The sequence below is a fragment of the Rhinoraja longicauda genome, chromosome 8 (assembly GCF_053455715.1).
Source record: "Rhinoraja longicauda isolate Sanriku21f chromosome 8, sRhiLon1.1, whole genome shotgun sequence".
Taxonomy (NCBI): Eukaryota; Metazoa; Chordata; class Chondrichthyes; order Rajiformes; family Arhynchobatidae; genus Rhinoraja; species Rhinoraja longicauda.
The window spans coordinates 39,089,160-39,106,431 of record NC_135960.1 but is presented as its reverse complement, the minus strand read 5'-3'; the positions used below and the strand labels follow the sequence as shown (position 1 = coordinate 39,106,431).

Genomic DNA, 17,272 nt, shown 5'->3' with positions numbered 1-17,272 from the left:
CACATCATTTGCCTGTCCATGACTCGCCCCTCCCTCATACCTTCTTATTAGTTGTCTTCCCTCAGTTCTGACGCAGGGTCACAACCCGAAAACACCCAGTCAAATGACAGTGAGGCATCACTCCTGGACGAGCCCGATGCAATCTATGCACGCTTTGATAGGGAGAACACTAATGTGCCTTCTGGCCCCCATAAGCCCCGCTGTCATTTCAATCTCAGTCACCAAGGCCAACGTCAGAAGATCCTTTATGAGGTTGAACCTTCGGAGAGGGTCTGGACCTGATGGCGTACCTGGTCGAGATCTCAAAACCTGCAAAGACCAACTGGCTGGTCCAACCTCTCTTTGAGGTATGAGGTTCCCACCTGCTTTAAAAGGGGATTAATAATACCCGATGCCCAAGATTAGAGTGACATGCCTCAATGACTACTGACTGGTGGCACTAACATCTGTGTTGATAAAAGTGCTTTGGTTATGGCACATGTCAACTCCTACATCAGCAAAAACCCACTACAATTTGCCTTAACAATAGCCACAACAGATCAACCGGGGTTGCAATATTGTTGGCTTTCCACTGGACCACAGACAATCAAGCTGTTGTTCATAGAATACAATAGAATACAATTCGGCGTTCAACACCATCATCCCCTCCAAACTTGTTACCAAGCTCAGGGTACCAGGTCTCTGCACAGGGCTTTGGACCTGAATTCTTGACTTCCTCATTAACAGAACACAATCTGTATGAATTGGCAACAACTACTTCCTCCTCAATAACAAGGGCATCTCAAAGCTGTGTGCTCAGCCCCCTGCTCTACTCACTCTATACCCATGACTGCGTAGCTGGACACAGTTCCAACTCCATCTTTAAATTCGCTGACAACACCAATTTACTAATTATGACTAATGATTAGTCAGAGTATAGGAGGAAGATCGTTCGTCTGACTGAAAGGTGCCAGAACAACAACCTTGCTCTCAACGCCAGTAAAACCAAGGAACTGATTATTGACTTTGGAAGAGGAAGGCTGAGGATCCACAAAGCTGCCTTGATTGAAGGGTCAGTGGTGGTGAGTGTCAACAACCAGGTTCTTGAACATCTCTGAAGATTTGTCCTGGACCCAGCGTATTAATGCAATCATAAAGAAAGCCCTTCAACACCTCTACTTGCTTTGAGAATGGAGTAGATTCAGTATGTCGATAAATACTCTGTTGAATTTCAGGAGGTGTATGGTAAAGAGCATATTGACTGCTTGCATCAGGGGCTGCTTCGGCAATTCAAACACCCAGGAATGAAGATCACAAAAAGTGGCAAACACTGCCCGGTCTATCATGGGTACTGACTTTCTCACCAACAAAGAGATCTATAGGAGGCGCTGTCTCAAACAGCAGCCAGCATCAGCAAGGACCCACATCAAGATGGCCAAGCTCTCATTTCACACATGCCTTCAGGAAGGAGGTATAGGAGTTTGAAAACTGTGATATCCAGGTTTAGGAGCAGCTTCTTCCAACAACCATCAGGCTATTGAACACTACGAACTTCAACTAAACTCCAAACCATGAACATCCTTGGATGCACCATAGAATTCAGGCTTTGTTGTGTTTTTTGAACGATATTGGCTTTATTATTTATTGAACTTTTTTTCCTGTTTGTTTATTATATCTTCTGTTGAGTACTGTGCTTACAAACCTGTTGATCTGCTGCAACTAAAAATGTAGTTATTCTGTTTCGGTATATATGACAATAAAACACTCTTGACAACTATGTCTTTGCCTCTACAGATGCTGCTCGGCCCACTAAGTTCCTCTTGCACTTTAAGTTTTTTTTTACCCCTGACCACAACATCTGAATTCTCGTGTCCATTTACATTGTGCGGTCCTCAATATCATACAGAATGAATTGAATTAGCTGAAAACTGCCACTTGTGTGGTGTGTAAGAACTGCAGATGCTGGTTTAAACTGAAGATAGACACAGGCAGCATCTCTGGAGAGAAGGAATGGGTGATGTTTCGGGTTCAGACCATTCCTCAGACTGGTTAGGGATAAGGGAAATGAGAGATATAGACGGTGATGTGAAGAGATAAAGAACAATGAATGAAAGATATATAAAAAAGTAACGATGATAAAGGAAACAGGACATTGTAAGCTGTTTGTAGGGTGAAAACGAGAAGCTAGTGCGACTTGGGTGGGGGTGGGATGGAGAGAGAGGGAATGCCGGGGCTACCTTAAGAGAGAGAGCTGTAAGTTGCCCAAGCAAAATATGAGATGCTGTTCCTCAAATTTGCATTTAAGTTGGGGTAGTTAAGTAAGCTGACAAGGATCATCCACTCAACATTTCTGATTGAAGAAGGTTTGAAATGTATCAGCTGTGTAATCTGTACTCAGGTGCTAGTCCTAGCATCACCAAGGATTAGCATTAATATAACTTCTCTCATGTCACTTTCACTAAATGCTTCACAATAAAATACTTTGAATGTGTAATCACTGCAGCATTGTAGAAAGCATGGCGGCCAATTAGCACAGCAAATGACTACAAACAGCAATGTACAAATAATCAAATAATGTTTTAACAACAATGAATTGGGTACAAATATTGGCCAGATTATAGACAATAGACAATAGGTGCAGTAGTAGGTCATTCGGCCCTTCGAGCCAGCACCACCATTCAATGTGATCATGGCTGATCATTCTCAATCAGTACCCCGTTCCTGCCTTCTCCCCATACCCCCTGACTCCGCTATCCTTAAGAGCTCTATCTAGCTCTCTCTTGAATGCATTCGGAGAATTGGCCTCCACTGCCTTCTGAGGCAGTGAATTCCACAGATTTACAACTCTCTGACTGAAAAAGTTTTTGCTCATCGTTCTAAATGGCCTACCCCTTATTCTTAAACTGTGGCCCCTGGTTCTGGACTCCCCCAACATTGGGAACATGTTTCCTGCCTCTAACATGTCCAACCCCTTAATAATCTTATATGTTTCGATAAGATCCCCTCTCATACTTCTAAATTCAAGTGTATACAAGCCTAGCCGCTCCAGTCTTTCAACATATGACAGTCCCGCCATTCCGGGAATTAACCTAGTATACCTACGCTGCACACCCTCAATAGCAAGAATATCCTCCTCAAATTTGGAGACCAAAACTGCACACAGTACTCCAGGTGCAGTCTCACTAGGGCCCTATACAAGATTATTATTCTTTAATACAGACTTCCAAGGGGGATTTCAAGTGCGTTCTTGTAATTTTGTCCAGAATAAAGCAGGTGCCAGACCACCATTTGTAGAATATTGACGGTGGACCTGTACTCTAACCAAGCTACATGAGCCTAAGAGACTTGACATTCTAAAGACAACACCACCAAGAGTGCCTCACACTCTCAGCATGGTACTAAACTGTCAACCTACATTTTTCTACTCAAATCTATGAAGTGGGACTTGAACTCTGAATAGATGTCCATGGAGTCACCACCTTTCACTGCTATTTAAATGTCCAACAATATAGATTGGACATGATTGGACATTGAAGACCTATTTACTAATCTTAGCTCAATCTCATCTTATGCTTGCAATAACTTGAAAAAAAATCAACAATATCTTTACCAGTAAGTTTTTATTAATCAGTAGTTAGTTTGTGACAGTACACTTAATGGGATGTTCTTACCAGCAAAACACATGCTCACAGCCTCCAAGACAAACAGGCTCCTGAAGCAGCTTGCAACTGAAAAACAGAAACACAATGATCAAAAACTCATTCAACACAAAAAACATACATACATCCTTTCATGACCAACCACATACACAAATTTATAAGTAGAAATATATCACAAGCAATGAAAATTATTGAAAAACAATCTTATGCACTTAGCAACATAATGGCCATACCACCAAGCTTTTTACAACCTTACTGTCAAACAAATTCGCTGAAGGACAACACTGACCAGACCAACAGGAGAGTGGTTTAAAAAATAAACAGCATGCACAATAAACATAGTGGACCCACTCCCATACTCACTTCAAACTTACATGCTTCAAAATAAAATTTATTACATTACTCAGACCTCCCAACATTTGATTTTACAAATTCAGAATTTTGATGTCCAAAATTCACAATTTTACATCAAAATTCATATGTCGCGTAATGCAACTTTTCAGCAAAAAAAGTATGCACGCCAAATGCGTGTACGCATTGCGCAACATTCACTAGTGAAAAGCGACTATTATTTCCAACAGTCTGTAGTTCTTGGACTACATGTACAATGTCAGGCCTATCATGACTATATTCTACTATTATAGAGAGGTTATGGAACAGAAAACCAAAACAAAACAATTTTTTCTTTGTTGTAAACAAAGAAAAAATTGTTTTGTTTTGTTCTTTCTATTTTGCTTTTTCCTTACACATCCCAATTCTCTTGGTATTGAATAAAAGAACAGTCATAAAATGTATGACTAAGTTATGAAGAAAGAGTTTCATTTAAAAAACTGCACATACCTAATTTAATTGAAGACATACTTGCCTCAGTGGTCTTCAACAGCAAATCACAACATTCCATATCCCCCCCAACCCTACTCCCCCCCACCCCCCCCCCCTTCTGCCCACCCCCTTAATCTCCCCCCACCCCTCCCCTCTACTCTACTCCCCCTACCCTCCTCTTTCCCCTCAAATCCACTCCCCCACCCCTCCTCCCCTACTCCCTTTCCCCCTCCCTTCCTCCACCACCCCGACCCCCACTCCCTCTCCATTGCCCTCCTCCCCGGCACCCCAACCCACACATCCCCTCTCAACATCAACCTGCCTCACGCTCCGCTGCGAGGCTAGGCCAGCGGCGAGGCCGGGCCAGCGACAAGGCAGGGCCGGGCGAGCGGAGATGAGGCTAGCGGCAAGGCGGGGCCAGCGGCCAGGCCAGGCGAGGCCGGGCCAGAGGCCAGGCCCGAGGCGAGCAGCGAGGCATATGTTTTGCGGAAAAATGTAAGGTGAAATCAGAATGGCGGAAATGAAATAAGAAAGCGGAAACTTTCCGCCAAATTCGGAAGGGTTGGGAGGTCTGATTACTGCATGATATATTAATAGGAGTAATATCCAATAGTCTGAAAATTCTGCTAGTCAAACACTAATGTCCCAAGAATGTTATCAGAACTTTACTGAAATCTTTTAGATCCATCCAAAACGGCAGGAAGGACGTTGGCATCAACACCTCGTCCAAGAGATATCATGGAACGTGCACAGTGTCTCAGAATTGTTTTAACCTTGTGTCCTGGTGTCAAGACAAAATTTCTCTCAATGTCAGCAAGACAAAGGAGATTGTAATCGTCTTCAGGAAGTGAAGCGGTACACATACCCCACTTAGCATTGACAGTGCTGAAGGTTGAAAACCTCAAATTCCTAGGAGTCAATATCACCAACAACTTCTCCTGGACCACCCATATTGAAGCAACGATCAAGAAAGCACAATGCTTCTACTTCCTTAGAAGGCTTAGGAAGATCGGCATGTCCCCTACAACTCTCACCAACTTCTACAGATACACCGTAGAAAGCATTTTATCAGGATGCATCACAGCTTGGTTGGGAACAGCTCCATCCAAGACCGCAAGAAATTGCAACGAGTTGTGGACGCAGCCCAGGCCATCACACACACCAACCTTCCTTCTATTCACTCTATTTATACCTCACGCAGCCTCGGCAAGGCCAGCAGCATAATCAAGGACAAGTCACATCCTGGCCACTCCTTCGTCTCTCTCCCATCAAGCAAAAGGTATAGAAGTGCGAAAACGCACACACCTCCAAATTCAGGGACAGTTTCTTCCCAGCTGTTATCAGGCAACTGAATCATCCTACCACAACCAGAGAGCAGCGTTGAACTACTATCTACCTCTTTGGTGACCCTTAGACTATCCTTGATCAGACTATGCTGGCTTTACCTTGCACTAAACGTTATTTCCTTATCTAGGTGCCCTCTGAAAATACCAACATGGGAATAATAGATAAAGCTTCATCTATCAATCGGAGCATCAAGGATCTGTGCTTAATGACCAGATCTACCAGTGACAACTCTGTAAGGTGGCTAGCATTATAGTTCAAAAAAACATCTATAAAGTAACTTCTCGAGTAGGCTCAGTATCCGATGCTCCCCCCTTCCAGTCAGCAACTCCCTGTCCCCTATTCCAGCCAGTGAGCCTAGTGCCCCCTGCCTCCACGGGCCACCCAGTAAACCGTCTGAACACCCAGTGACCTCCACGCATCTGCTCCATTCAATCAGTAACCCCTGTCATCTCTGTTGATCCAGTGACATCCCCCACCACGATTAACCTAAGGGCAGCACGGTGGCGCAGCGGTAGAGTTGCTGCCTTACAGCGAATGTAGCGCCGGAGACCCAGGTTCGATCCTGACTACGGGCACCGTCTGTACGGAGTTTGTACGTTCTCCCCGTGACCTGCGTGGGTTTTCTCCGAGATCTTTGGTTTCCTCCCACACTCCAAAGACGTACAGGTTAATTGACTGGGTAAATGTAAAATTTGTCCCTAGTGTGTGTAGGGGAGTGTTAATGTGCGGGGATCGCTGGGCGCCGCGGACTCGGTGGGCCGAATGGCCTGTTTCCGCGCTGTATCTCTAAATCTAAAAAATCTAAATCTAAATCTACCCAGGGATGCCTCCCAGTCAATAACCTCCGGCCACTCAGTAGATCACGGGTACCTCCTCTGCCCTTTGAGTGACCCCAATTCACTTCCTCTTAACCTGTCCACCAAGTGATCCCTTCCACCTCTTGTTCACTGTGACTCACCACCCCCTCCATTCATTCAGTGATGTCCACAACCACCTCCATTTACCTAGCAACCCCTTCAGATCACAATGACACACTTTCCCTTATCCAGTCACCTGCTTCCTATGTTCACCCAGTCATCATCTTCTCGTTTAACTCCCATCTAGTGATCTCCATCCATCTCATTGGTGCACCGACTGACCCCAACACACATCCTCAGCACATCCAGTAGCCCCACCGTGATCACTCAGTGAAGCCCCACTTTCCCCACACATCCTCCCAGCAACTCCACCCAGCTGTTCCATTTACTCAGACTCTTCTCCCCCCCTCCCCAGTAATCCCCCCCCCACCACCGCCCCCCCCCCCCACCACCGCCCCCCCCCCCCACCACCACCCCCCAGCAGGAATGGGGTATTGATTTTTAATGATCAGTCATGATGATATTGAATGGCGGTGCTGGCTCGAAGGGCCGAATGGCCTACTCCTGCAACTATTTTCTATGTTTCTACTAGTCCATTCAGTAACCCGGCCCACTTCCCCAACCACTGTCAAACCCCCTTGGCGGGTCCAGAGTGATAACCCCCTCCCTCCTTCCCGGTGCACAGTGAGGGTCTGCAGTCGAAAGGTCGCCCGAGGTGCCCAAACGTGAGTTACCAGCTGGAGCACTGCAGCATCTGCTGAAGCGCGGCCACCGCCTGGCCAGTCCGAGCCCACGCCTGGGTCGGGGTCTGGGTCAGCCCGGGCTCAGCGTCCCGCTCTGACATGGTGAACCCGTCCAACTTCATGAGCAGCCCGCAGCGCTCGCGCCAAAACTCTGAGCCGGGAGAGGGCGGGGACTCCCCGTTGACGAGCGGCCCGAGGGGTGGAGACAGCGGGAGGGACGGGGACAGCCCGGAAGGCGAGGCCTCTGGTCCGGGGCGGAGCCTCAACACCATCAGGCTGCCAGGGCGGGGCCTATTGTCCGGGGCGGGGCCTATTGTCCGGGGCGGAGCCTCAATACCATCAGGCTGCCAGAGGGGGTCGGGCGTGGGGCGTGGGGCGGGGACTCTGGGCCGGGGCGGAGCCTCAACACCATCAGGCTGCCAAAGGGGGCGGGGTGTAGGGCGGGGCCTATGAGCCGGGGCGGAGCCTCAACAGCATCAGGTTGCCAGAGGGGGCGGGGCTTCCACAGGAGGGGCAGGGTCACGGCTGACTGACAGCGGGAGAGGCGGGGCCTCTACTGACTGGCAGAAGCAAAGATACGATGGGAGCAAGATAGACCACTCGATTCTAAAACCCGTAGTCGGGCATGGGTAAATGTCAGCGCCATTTTAGTAAGCAGATTATGTGTGCTAGACTGGGCTGTGTTCACAACTTTGCGATTTCTTCGTATATAAAATGTTTGCAAACAATTATTTTTGTTCAACTTCTTGGATAAGTTGATAGTTGACATTTATAACTAATTCTTGAAGAATTGCTGCTTCGTGATCTTTGGATGTTACTGATTGAATATTTGCACCAGAGATCCACTCTGTATCAGGGCAATTGATCATATTTAATTAACTGTTCTTCTTTGCTTTCCCTGTTAATTTTAATTTCACCTCCACGAGCTGTATCTCTTGTTGTTTTATTTTAAAAAGTCATGGAAGCAGAGATTAGGCATTTGCAAACAATAGAACTCTACTGTATCCACAATATCATTGAAAAGACATTTAACTTTAATACTTAAGCCAAGAAAATTTGAATTGGTGAATTGATTAGTTAAAAACCCTTGACAGCCACTAAAATTACCAATGTTGCCTGACGTGGTACAGAAGCATGAATCCAATTCAAATAGACACAGTGGTGGAGTAAATCACCGGGTCAGGCAGCATCTCAGGAAAAAAAGGATGGGTGCTGTTTCAGGTTGGGACCCTTCTTCAGACAAGGGGGGGAAGGTGAAGAGCTGGTATAAATCAGGACCAGATCTTTTCATTGGTTAGCTGATATGCGAAACAGTGCAACCCTGTTTATCTAGCACACAAAATGATGTAAATGACATGAATGACAGAAATAAAAAGTGTTATCCTTCTTTATGAAGTTCATTTTTGAATGAAGTAAAATGGAAGGGGGTTGGTGCAATATACTGCTAACCCACAAATGTGAGATATTCACATTTGAAAAATCCATAAATCACAAAAAACAACAAGAAGGTGCCTATGTTATTTGACCAACTTATCGGTTGAATTTAAATATGAAATTTTTACAGGTTGTAGGGTGGTGGGTAAGGATCGTGTTAATGCATGTAACCCATCTTTCACAAAAGTGAGGGTTAGTGCTATATTGCACCAACCCCCCCCATGTTAAATTCAAAACTAAACTATGGTATCAATGTACATTATTCATGTCTAAAGCTTCTGTATCAGTGTAGGTATGTATGCATTACATTTTATTACACTAATATAGAATGAAAAGAATGAAAAAATATCTTGACATAGTTATTTTATTCACAATATTAGGATTTCTGGAAATAAATTTGATGTCACTGATTGCGTATGTGTATGGGTAGGCCCTAATGAAATGTATTTGCGAGTACTGTGATCATGATAGGGGGAACCATGTGCTGAAAAGTGTGTGCATGACTGATTATATATATATATATATATATATATCTGCAGATGCTGGTACAAATGCTGCTCCACTGCGATTTCTCCTCAAGGTATGTTTACTTTGAAGAAGTTCTCCTCTCTTCGACGAGAGTTTTGCAACATGCTCTCTCGCTGCTCCCCCTCTGATTCCTCCTGCCCGCCTACGCCTCTGTCCCTCTCTTCCCCTCCCCCTTCCCAGTTCTCCCACTGTCTTCCTGTCTCCACCTATATCCTGTCTTTGTCCCGCCCCCCCGACATCAGTCTGAAGAAGGGTCTTGACCCGAAACGTCACCCATTCCTTCTCTCCAGAGATGCTGCCTGACCCACTGAGTTACTCCAGCATTTTGTGATACCTTCTATATATATATAGATGTATATACATATATACTTCTATATATGTAAATTTCCCTGGTGTGGGACGAATAAAGGAATATATTATATAGACATAGAAGGAGATTGAAAGAAAAAGGTTGCTAAACAAAAAATTAGAGGAAATCACAAGAAAGAAACTAGATATATATTTATATATAAGCATAGACATAAACCATAAAGGTCGAATCGCCTTTATGGTTTATGTAAATCATGTGAAAAATAAGAAGAAGGGAGAAATAGAGCGTTGCTTTAAATCAAAGTTGCTTCTGATCCACGAGGAACTTTGAGATCTATTTATCTCTATCTTGCATCTCACACACAAACACACACACACACACAAACACACACACACACACACACACACACACACACACAAACACACATTAAATTTGTGCAGAGTGTGTTTGAGCAATACAAGGGAAACTGCGCAAAAGAAGGGGCTGGGAAGGAAGGATGGGAGGGAAATGGGCAGAAACAGTAAGAAATAATAAAATCTGAGAAATTAAGTAGGGGAAAACATTTTAAAATAAAAATAACAAAATAATGTGAGTTGATAGATGAGATATTTTCTGCATTTTAATAGTGTTATCACACATACTGTTCCCCCACAAAACTGATTACACTGCGAGAGGCATAGCGAACGGTGGGTTTTGCCCACTAAAATGGCGGACATTCCGCTCCTTTGTGTACTACACTTCAGTATACGTGATTTCGACGGAGTGGTCCATCTTGCTTCTCTAGTATCCTTGAGCAGCAGGAAGGCCGGGGTGGGGGGGGCCTTCACGGACAGGCGGGCCTCTGCAAGGGGGCGTGGTCTCCGGTGACTGGCAGAAGGGCGGGGCTTCTGCAGGAGGGGCGGGGTCTCCAGTGACTGGCAGCCGGGGGGGGGTGCGCATGCGGAGGTTGGTGGGCTGAAAGATGAAGACCAGGTAAACTCTACCCTCGTTCCATCTGGGGAGCAAGAGCGGAACTATTGCGACAGCAAGGGAAACCATGTTTACTAAAGGATGAGGACAACATGGATGTCTTAGAAATGGCACGCCTCATCTTGGGGAGCTCTTGCAGTGGAGACGAAAAATTGAGAGTAGGGATCTTTGCAAGAAGCAGAGCAGGAGGGTGTTGGCTAAATAACTGTGGAAGTAGTTAGGTTTGTACTAGACATCAGTCGATAGTCTGCATCGTGTGATGGAGACAGAGAGAACAAGAAAGGTGGAGCGAGCTGTCAGAGATAGTAGCAGTGAATTTGAGAGCAGAGGGGAAGTTAGTGGTAAAGTTAATTAAATCAACGAGTTCAACATGTGCTGGAGACAGTCCCAATGCTGTCATCGATGTAGCAGAGAAGAATTGACGGGTGATGCCAGGACTCCAAATGTTTGGAACAAGGAGTCCAAAAAGGCAAGCATAGCTGGCTCCAATGGAGCCCTTGCACGGTTGGTCATAAGGTCAAAGGGCATGATGCACGGAGTCACTCAAGCATTCTGGAGGACAAGCAAGCTTCTGGCATACATTCATCACACACGCAACACGTACATCCTGCTGAGTTACTCCAGCATTTTGTCTACCTTCGATTTAAACCAGCATCCGCACTTCTTTCCTACACATTTTGTCCGTTCCACTGTAAAATCTCCTCAAGGTATGTCTACTTTGAAGAAGTTCTACGCTTCTCTCCGACGACAGTTCTGCAACATCCTCTCTCATTGCTCCCCCTCTGTGATTCCGCTATATTATTTTGTCAGGCCAAACCCTTGGCCATCCTTTTCTCCTTAACTTCATCCAGCCTGGCTACACTCCCTGTCTTCATTGTCTTCCAATTCCAGCATTAAAGTGAACTGATTTCAATCCCTCCACCACTGGTATCTATAACCTTAAAGGCTTTGCAGGAAAATCTTTTGAAATGTAACCAGAGCCACAGCAATTGGTCTTCTGTGTACCAAAGCACGAAAAAGGAACTGTAAAATATAATTAAGATCTTTTTCATTAAGCCCTAAGGAAAGACACAAAGTGCTGGAGTAACTGAGCAGGTCAGGCAGCAACCCGGGAGAACATGGACAGGTGATGTTTTGAGCCGGGACCCTTCTTCATATCAGTCTGAAGAAGGGTTCCAACCCGAAATGTTTCCTATCCACATTCTTCAGGGATGCTAATTATTCTGGCATATGTGTCTTGCTCTGGTATAAACCAACATCTGCAGTTCCTTGTTATTACAAGCCCCAAGGAACAATGGTTTGTGAGTTCTCCAGCTGGTATCTGCATTCAAAAGAGCATCTTAAACTTGAATATCATCTTCACTATAGAAAGAGGTCCCAAAGAACGCTACGACAAATGGCACAAAATAACACAAGGACAAATTACTCCACCCAATCAATGAGTAAGGGTAGGGAGAATGTGGGAAATAAGTTACTGGGGGTTATGGAGAAAATACCAGAGCTCAGATCCAGAACACAGAACCAGAGCAGAGAGAACCATATTCCATAAGTCATTTCTAGAAAGGTGGAAACAAAATAGAAAAATTGAATAAAAAATGGTCTGCTTCACAAGGAGAGAAATATTGAGGAATATATCCTGTCTATTTTCAGCCATGAGATGAATTATTTACTTTTATATGAAGAATTAAAACAAAAACAGATTTATTTAGAAAAATGTTAACATTCTGCTAAATATCACTGTAAAGAGTTACAAGAGTGCTGATGCATAAAACATAGAAAATTAAAATCCTGTATGTCAAACAGTGTTTTGGCCTTTATTTCCAAAAGGAAAAAGAAGAAAAACAGAATTTGAAACAAAAAAAAAGAATAGTGAGAACACTCAGCAGCCAAGTCGCATTTCATAGAATCATAGAGGAATATAGCACCAAACAGGCCCTTTGCCCCATCATGTCCTGCCGATCAACAACCTAGCTATTGTGATGTCTTGAGAGGTCGGGAGCTTTTCTCTTGAAGGTTGGGAGGTGTGGGTGCCGGAAATGAAGACAGAAACGTTCTTGTTTTCAAACTTAAATTCCATATATTTAGTCTTTTCCAAAAACAGGTAAACTTAATTGTTTGCAGACAGGTACACAAAACCAAAACAGGCAGTTAAATCAAAACTGTAGCTTGCTGCCTTCATACAAAATATAACTCAAACACTGCTTCTCTCCCTCTCTTCTCCAGTCGTTGTCTCTCTCCTTAAATATACTGCTTCCCTTCCCTTTTAGCTCTCTCACTGAGGCAATCAGCTCATCCGGTTTAGCCTGACTATGGGTTTTGTAGTTTTTGCTGGCAGCCATGATGGTTTGTAGTCCTTGTTGCATCCACCGGGAGGAAATGTATCTTCCCTCTATGACTCTACCTCTCATGATATCACACTATATTAATCTCATCATCAACAACCTAGCTATATTAATCTCATTATCAACAACCTAGCTATATTAATCTCATCTACAGTACTTCATTTATAGACTTTTATGCCTTGGCAATTCAAATGTTCATCCAGCCCTGTCTAATGTCTCTCTGACAATGACCAACATTGTATCCTCCATGGGGGTCAGGCCCTGCAGGAAAGTCTCTCCCAATTTCATTAGTTCTTGATACCTCTAATTGCAGAAACTTGTCTTCTACAAGAATAAGGAAGTGTTGTGGATTACACTGGGATAGTGAGATTGACATGGTTCAACAGGCAGTGTATGCATGTTGTGGTATGTAGCGTGAGGTTTGCAGCTGTACTAAGTTTATTGGGATGAAGTTAAGCAGCCTGATGTGATTAAGCACTGTAATTATGCAGTGCCATTCATAAAGATTTTTGGTTGGGACTGAGTTGTTGCAAGTTTAGTGGCGATTTCGGCTTCAGAGTCTCTGGCAGAATTCTGGCAAAAAACTGCGACAATTCAACGGCTGCTGGGACCAAAGACGGTCCCGCTGTACTGACAGCCATAGTAAGTGCTTGCTTCCAGTACACCGCTTGTACTCCAGAAGGTGTTGCGTGGCAACAGTATAAGAAGATAACTGCAGATGCTGGTACAAATCGAAGGTTTTTATGCACAAAATGCTGGAGTAACTCAGCAGGTCAGGCAGCATCTCGGGAGAGAAGGATTGCATGGCAACAGGACGGGTTAGGGGTTGTGACCTCGCCTGCCGTGCAAGAGCCCTATATTAATTGTCATATGTACCAAAACGGACAATGACATTTTTGTTTGCAGCAGCGCAACAGGTTAATAAACAATGGATAACATAATAAACGAAGAAAAAAAGGTCCAAAAAGAAATAAAAACACAGTACAATGCAAATTAAAACAAAAACCCGGTCCCTAGTGCAGCCAAGACACTTTGATGTTTAGTTAGTATTTGTAGTGTTCAATAACCTGATGGCTGTTGGGAAGAAGCTGTTGCTGAACCTTTAAATTAATAACCTCCATTTCCTAAGGTTGGTGAGCTAATGAAGAAGGATCAAGCTGCTGAAGCTAAGTTTAAACTTGCTTAATTATTCACCAAAGCATTAGTTTAGTTTTCATTAATTTTGTCATTGCTTTAAGGAATGTTAGTTAGACTGAAGAAACTGTTACACAGTTTGGTTTTGGGTACTTTTGTACTTTGTGGCTTTAGGCATCTGAACTAATATCTAATTGTCTCTATATACAGAACCATTTTTCTATATCCACACTGTACCCACTATTTAGCTATTATTGGTATACAGTTGACAAGAAAGGAATAGGCGTTTCTCTAGTCCACAGTGGATCTTTTCTGGTTCTAATGTTATTCGTCCTATTAAATGATGACGAGAAATGTCTTGTGCTTACTCACATACATCAAAGTTATACCAGTGAGTTAAAGAACATAACTATGAAGATGCTTCTATGATTTCAGCATATGATTTCACCGCAGCTGATGTGATGACTCTTTTTTTTTGTACTGCTCTTTCTGCTAAATAATCTTCACTGAGTTGAGAATGTGACTAAACAAGTCACTTATTTTTGGCTGATTTCTAAGCGTGGGAAATTTTTGTAATCTGTCAGCTTGGAATTTCCTGCAATTTCACCCACATACAATAAAACTCAAAAACAAAGCCATTCTTGTTGTAATCTTTCAATCAATAATTTAATACAATGAAATATGTTTTGCTTTACAATCTTTTACTAACACAAGCCTCAGATCAACTTCTGGAAATGTCCTTGAGTATTTAAGGATTTGATTGCTGATTAGAATTTGGCAGGTTTCCAGGAGTAGGCTGCAAATGAATTATGAATGAAATGCATGTATCAAAAATAGATATTCCTTTTCTTCATAAAACTTGAAATTGAAATTAATCTCAAAGTGTGTGTTCTGTTCATATCTAACTCATCCTAACTTGGTTGCGTGTGCTCATTCATTTTTGAAAGGGTGCCTTTTGAAAAGCTTTGAGTATTAAGACATTTGAACACTGGCCTTCACTGAGAATGGAATTCTTGCAACCTAGAGTATTTTTGTGTAGTATGCTATCCACAATGGAATGTGGGTTAATATCTCGAGATGTTCGCATTATCCCACCAATGTTCTCATCTTCAAATTACGGTTCAAGACTATTTGAGGAAAACACAAATCCAGGATGTGCCGAATAATTTTTAATGGAGATTGAATGCTAGCACATTGCAATTAATTTGGACTTCACTTAATTTTACATTTATTATTTATTATAATCAAATAAGGCAGTAGAGAACTGTTTTTGTACTCCCAATGTGAAACCAACTCAAATAAATTGTGAAAGTCTACAATTGATTCCGATAGCATCCCATTAGTAAAATATGCCAACCTGAATTCTGACTGCCTTCAGTCATTTAACAACTTTTTTCCCCACTAATGTGCTACCCCAAACATAGGGGCCTTTTATTTTTGTGACATTATGCTGTGTGGTATCTTTTGAAAATCCACATATGTCTACTGATGCTGTCTTTCACCTTAGTGAGTAAGTCCTCAAAAAATATTAATTTATCAAATGTCATTTTCCACATCATCAAACTCTCCAACATCAACTCTGAGACATCAACTCTGTCTCATCATATTTTTTTCCTTTTTGGAGTGTAATAATGATCCAATAAACAGCAATGTTGCAATAAAAAGAAAGTTATTTTAATGCTTACAGCCCAGTGGTATGAATATTGATTTCTCTAACTTCAAATAACCCCGGCATTCCCTCATTCTCTATCCCTCCCCCACCCAAGTTGCACCAGCTTCTCATTTTCACCCAACAAACAGCAAACAATGGTCTGTTTCCTTTATCGTCACTACTTTTTTGCATTTTTCTCATTCATTGTTCTTTATCTCTCTACATCATCTTCTATATCTCTCGTTTTCCTTTCCCATGACTTTCACTGAAGAAGGGTCTTGACCCGAAACGTCACCCATTCCTCCTCTCCAGAGATGCTGGCTGTCCCGCTGTTAATCCAGCTTTTTGAGCCCATTTTCAGTTATTTTAATGATGTTGGTTTGAAGATAATTTTGGTAATAATCCTTCTTCAAATATTTTGCAAAGTTTCCAAATCAGCTTACTGCTGCTAAACTAGATAGTAAAACTATCTGGAATTAGTTAATTTTTATTGTAGAGTGAGTCACAAGATTGGGTTGTACTTTCTTAAGTTTGTAATTATCGATATGCCTCCTTATTATAATGATTAGGTGACAGAGTGGCTCTTCTTTGAATGCACATGGAATTCAATTCATGTCCCTATCTTTTCTACTGGATAGTGATAGGAATCTCCAGCCACCCACATAATTTATAAAACAAAAAACTTTGAAAATAAATAGTGTTCATATAAAATTTGCCACCATCCTAATGAATGCCCTGACTAACAAACTAAGACAAGTGAACTTTTTTTTAAATGAAGCAAGAAAGAAGTGGGCTGATCATAAGAATTATTAATTTTTAAAGTATTTTTATTTTGTTAATAATAGATTGTCACGCTGTATAGAATACAATGTCTTGGTCCATTCCTCCATCTTGGCATGGTATTTTCCCTTCACCACTGACCCAGGTCATGTGAGATAGGAGACAAATCATTCATTTACCAGTGGAGAGAAAACTGCTGCACAAAATGCACAAAGTAAAATGACAAAAAAAAATCAAAACCTTTTGATGGGTACATTCTGATTTCTCAAATCAGACCCTGGAGTCTTTCGAACAGAAATGTCTCACAAGATGGTTGGAATATTAAGTACACTGACATTCACCTGTCTATTTGATACATTTCTTTGAGCTAGATCCCTGTCTTCATAATGTTCTGCCATAGCCAACTTCATATCATTTGAAAGCATTGACATTATATATGTCACAGGCCCATTCTATTCAGCAAGAAATTCCATTACTCCATGATGAACTCTACATTGGGTGTGAACCAAGGGCATTAAATTCAAGAATGTCCAGCTCTGCTTAATAGTTGATGGAGAGAAAAATAATGTTATTGTTGCAAATTGATTAATTAATTAGCAAATACAATGTGCCTTGCCTTCTCATTTGCTGAATTCAATTTCTTAGACGTTCCCAGTGAGATAGTTATCAATATTGTCAACATTATACCTTTCAAAAGCTCAAAAATGATGTAGCACT

At 42.6% G+C, this 17,272-nt stretch overlaps 1 protein-coding gene across 1 annotated transcript in view; it reads right to left on the bottom strand.

Annotated features, from left to right (window-relative positions):
- bard1 (BRCA1 associated RING domain 1) overlaps positions 1 to 7,508 on the bottom strand; it is a 144,963-nt gene extending 137,455 nt beyond the window's left edge. The window contains exons 1-2 of the mRNA XM_078404477.1: positions 7,399 to 7,508; positions 3,651 to 3,707 (exon numbers count right to left, since the gene is read on the bottom strand). Coding sequence (XP_078260603.1) covers positions 3,651 to 3,707; positions 7,399 to 7,508 — 167 coding nt within the window. The remainder of the gene's footprint in view (positions 1 to 3,650; positions 3,708 to 7,398) is intronic.
- Between the last annotated feature and the right edge of the window lie 9,764 nt (positions 7,509 to 17,272).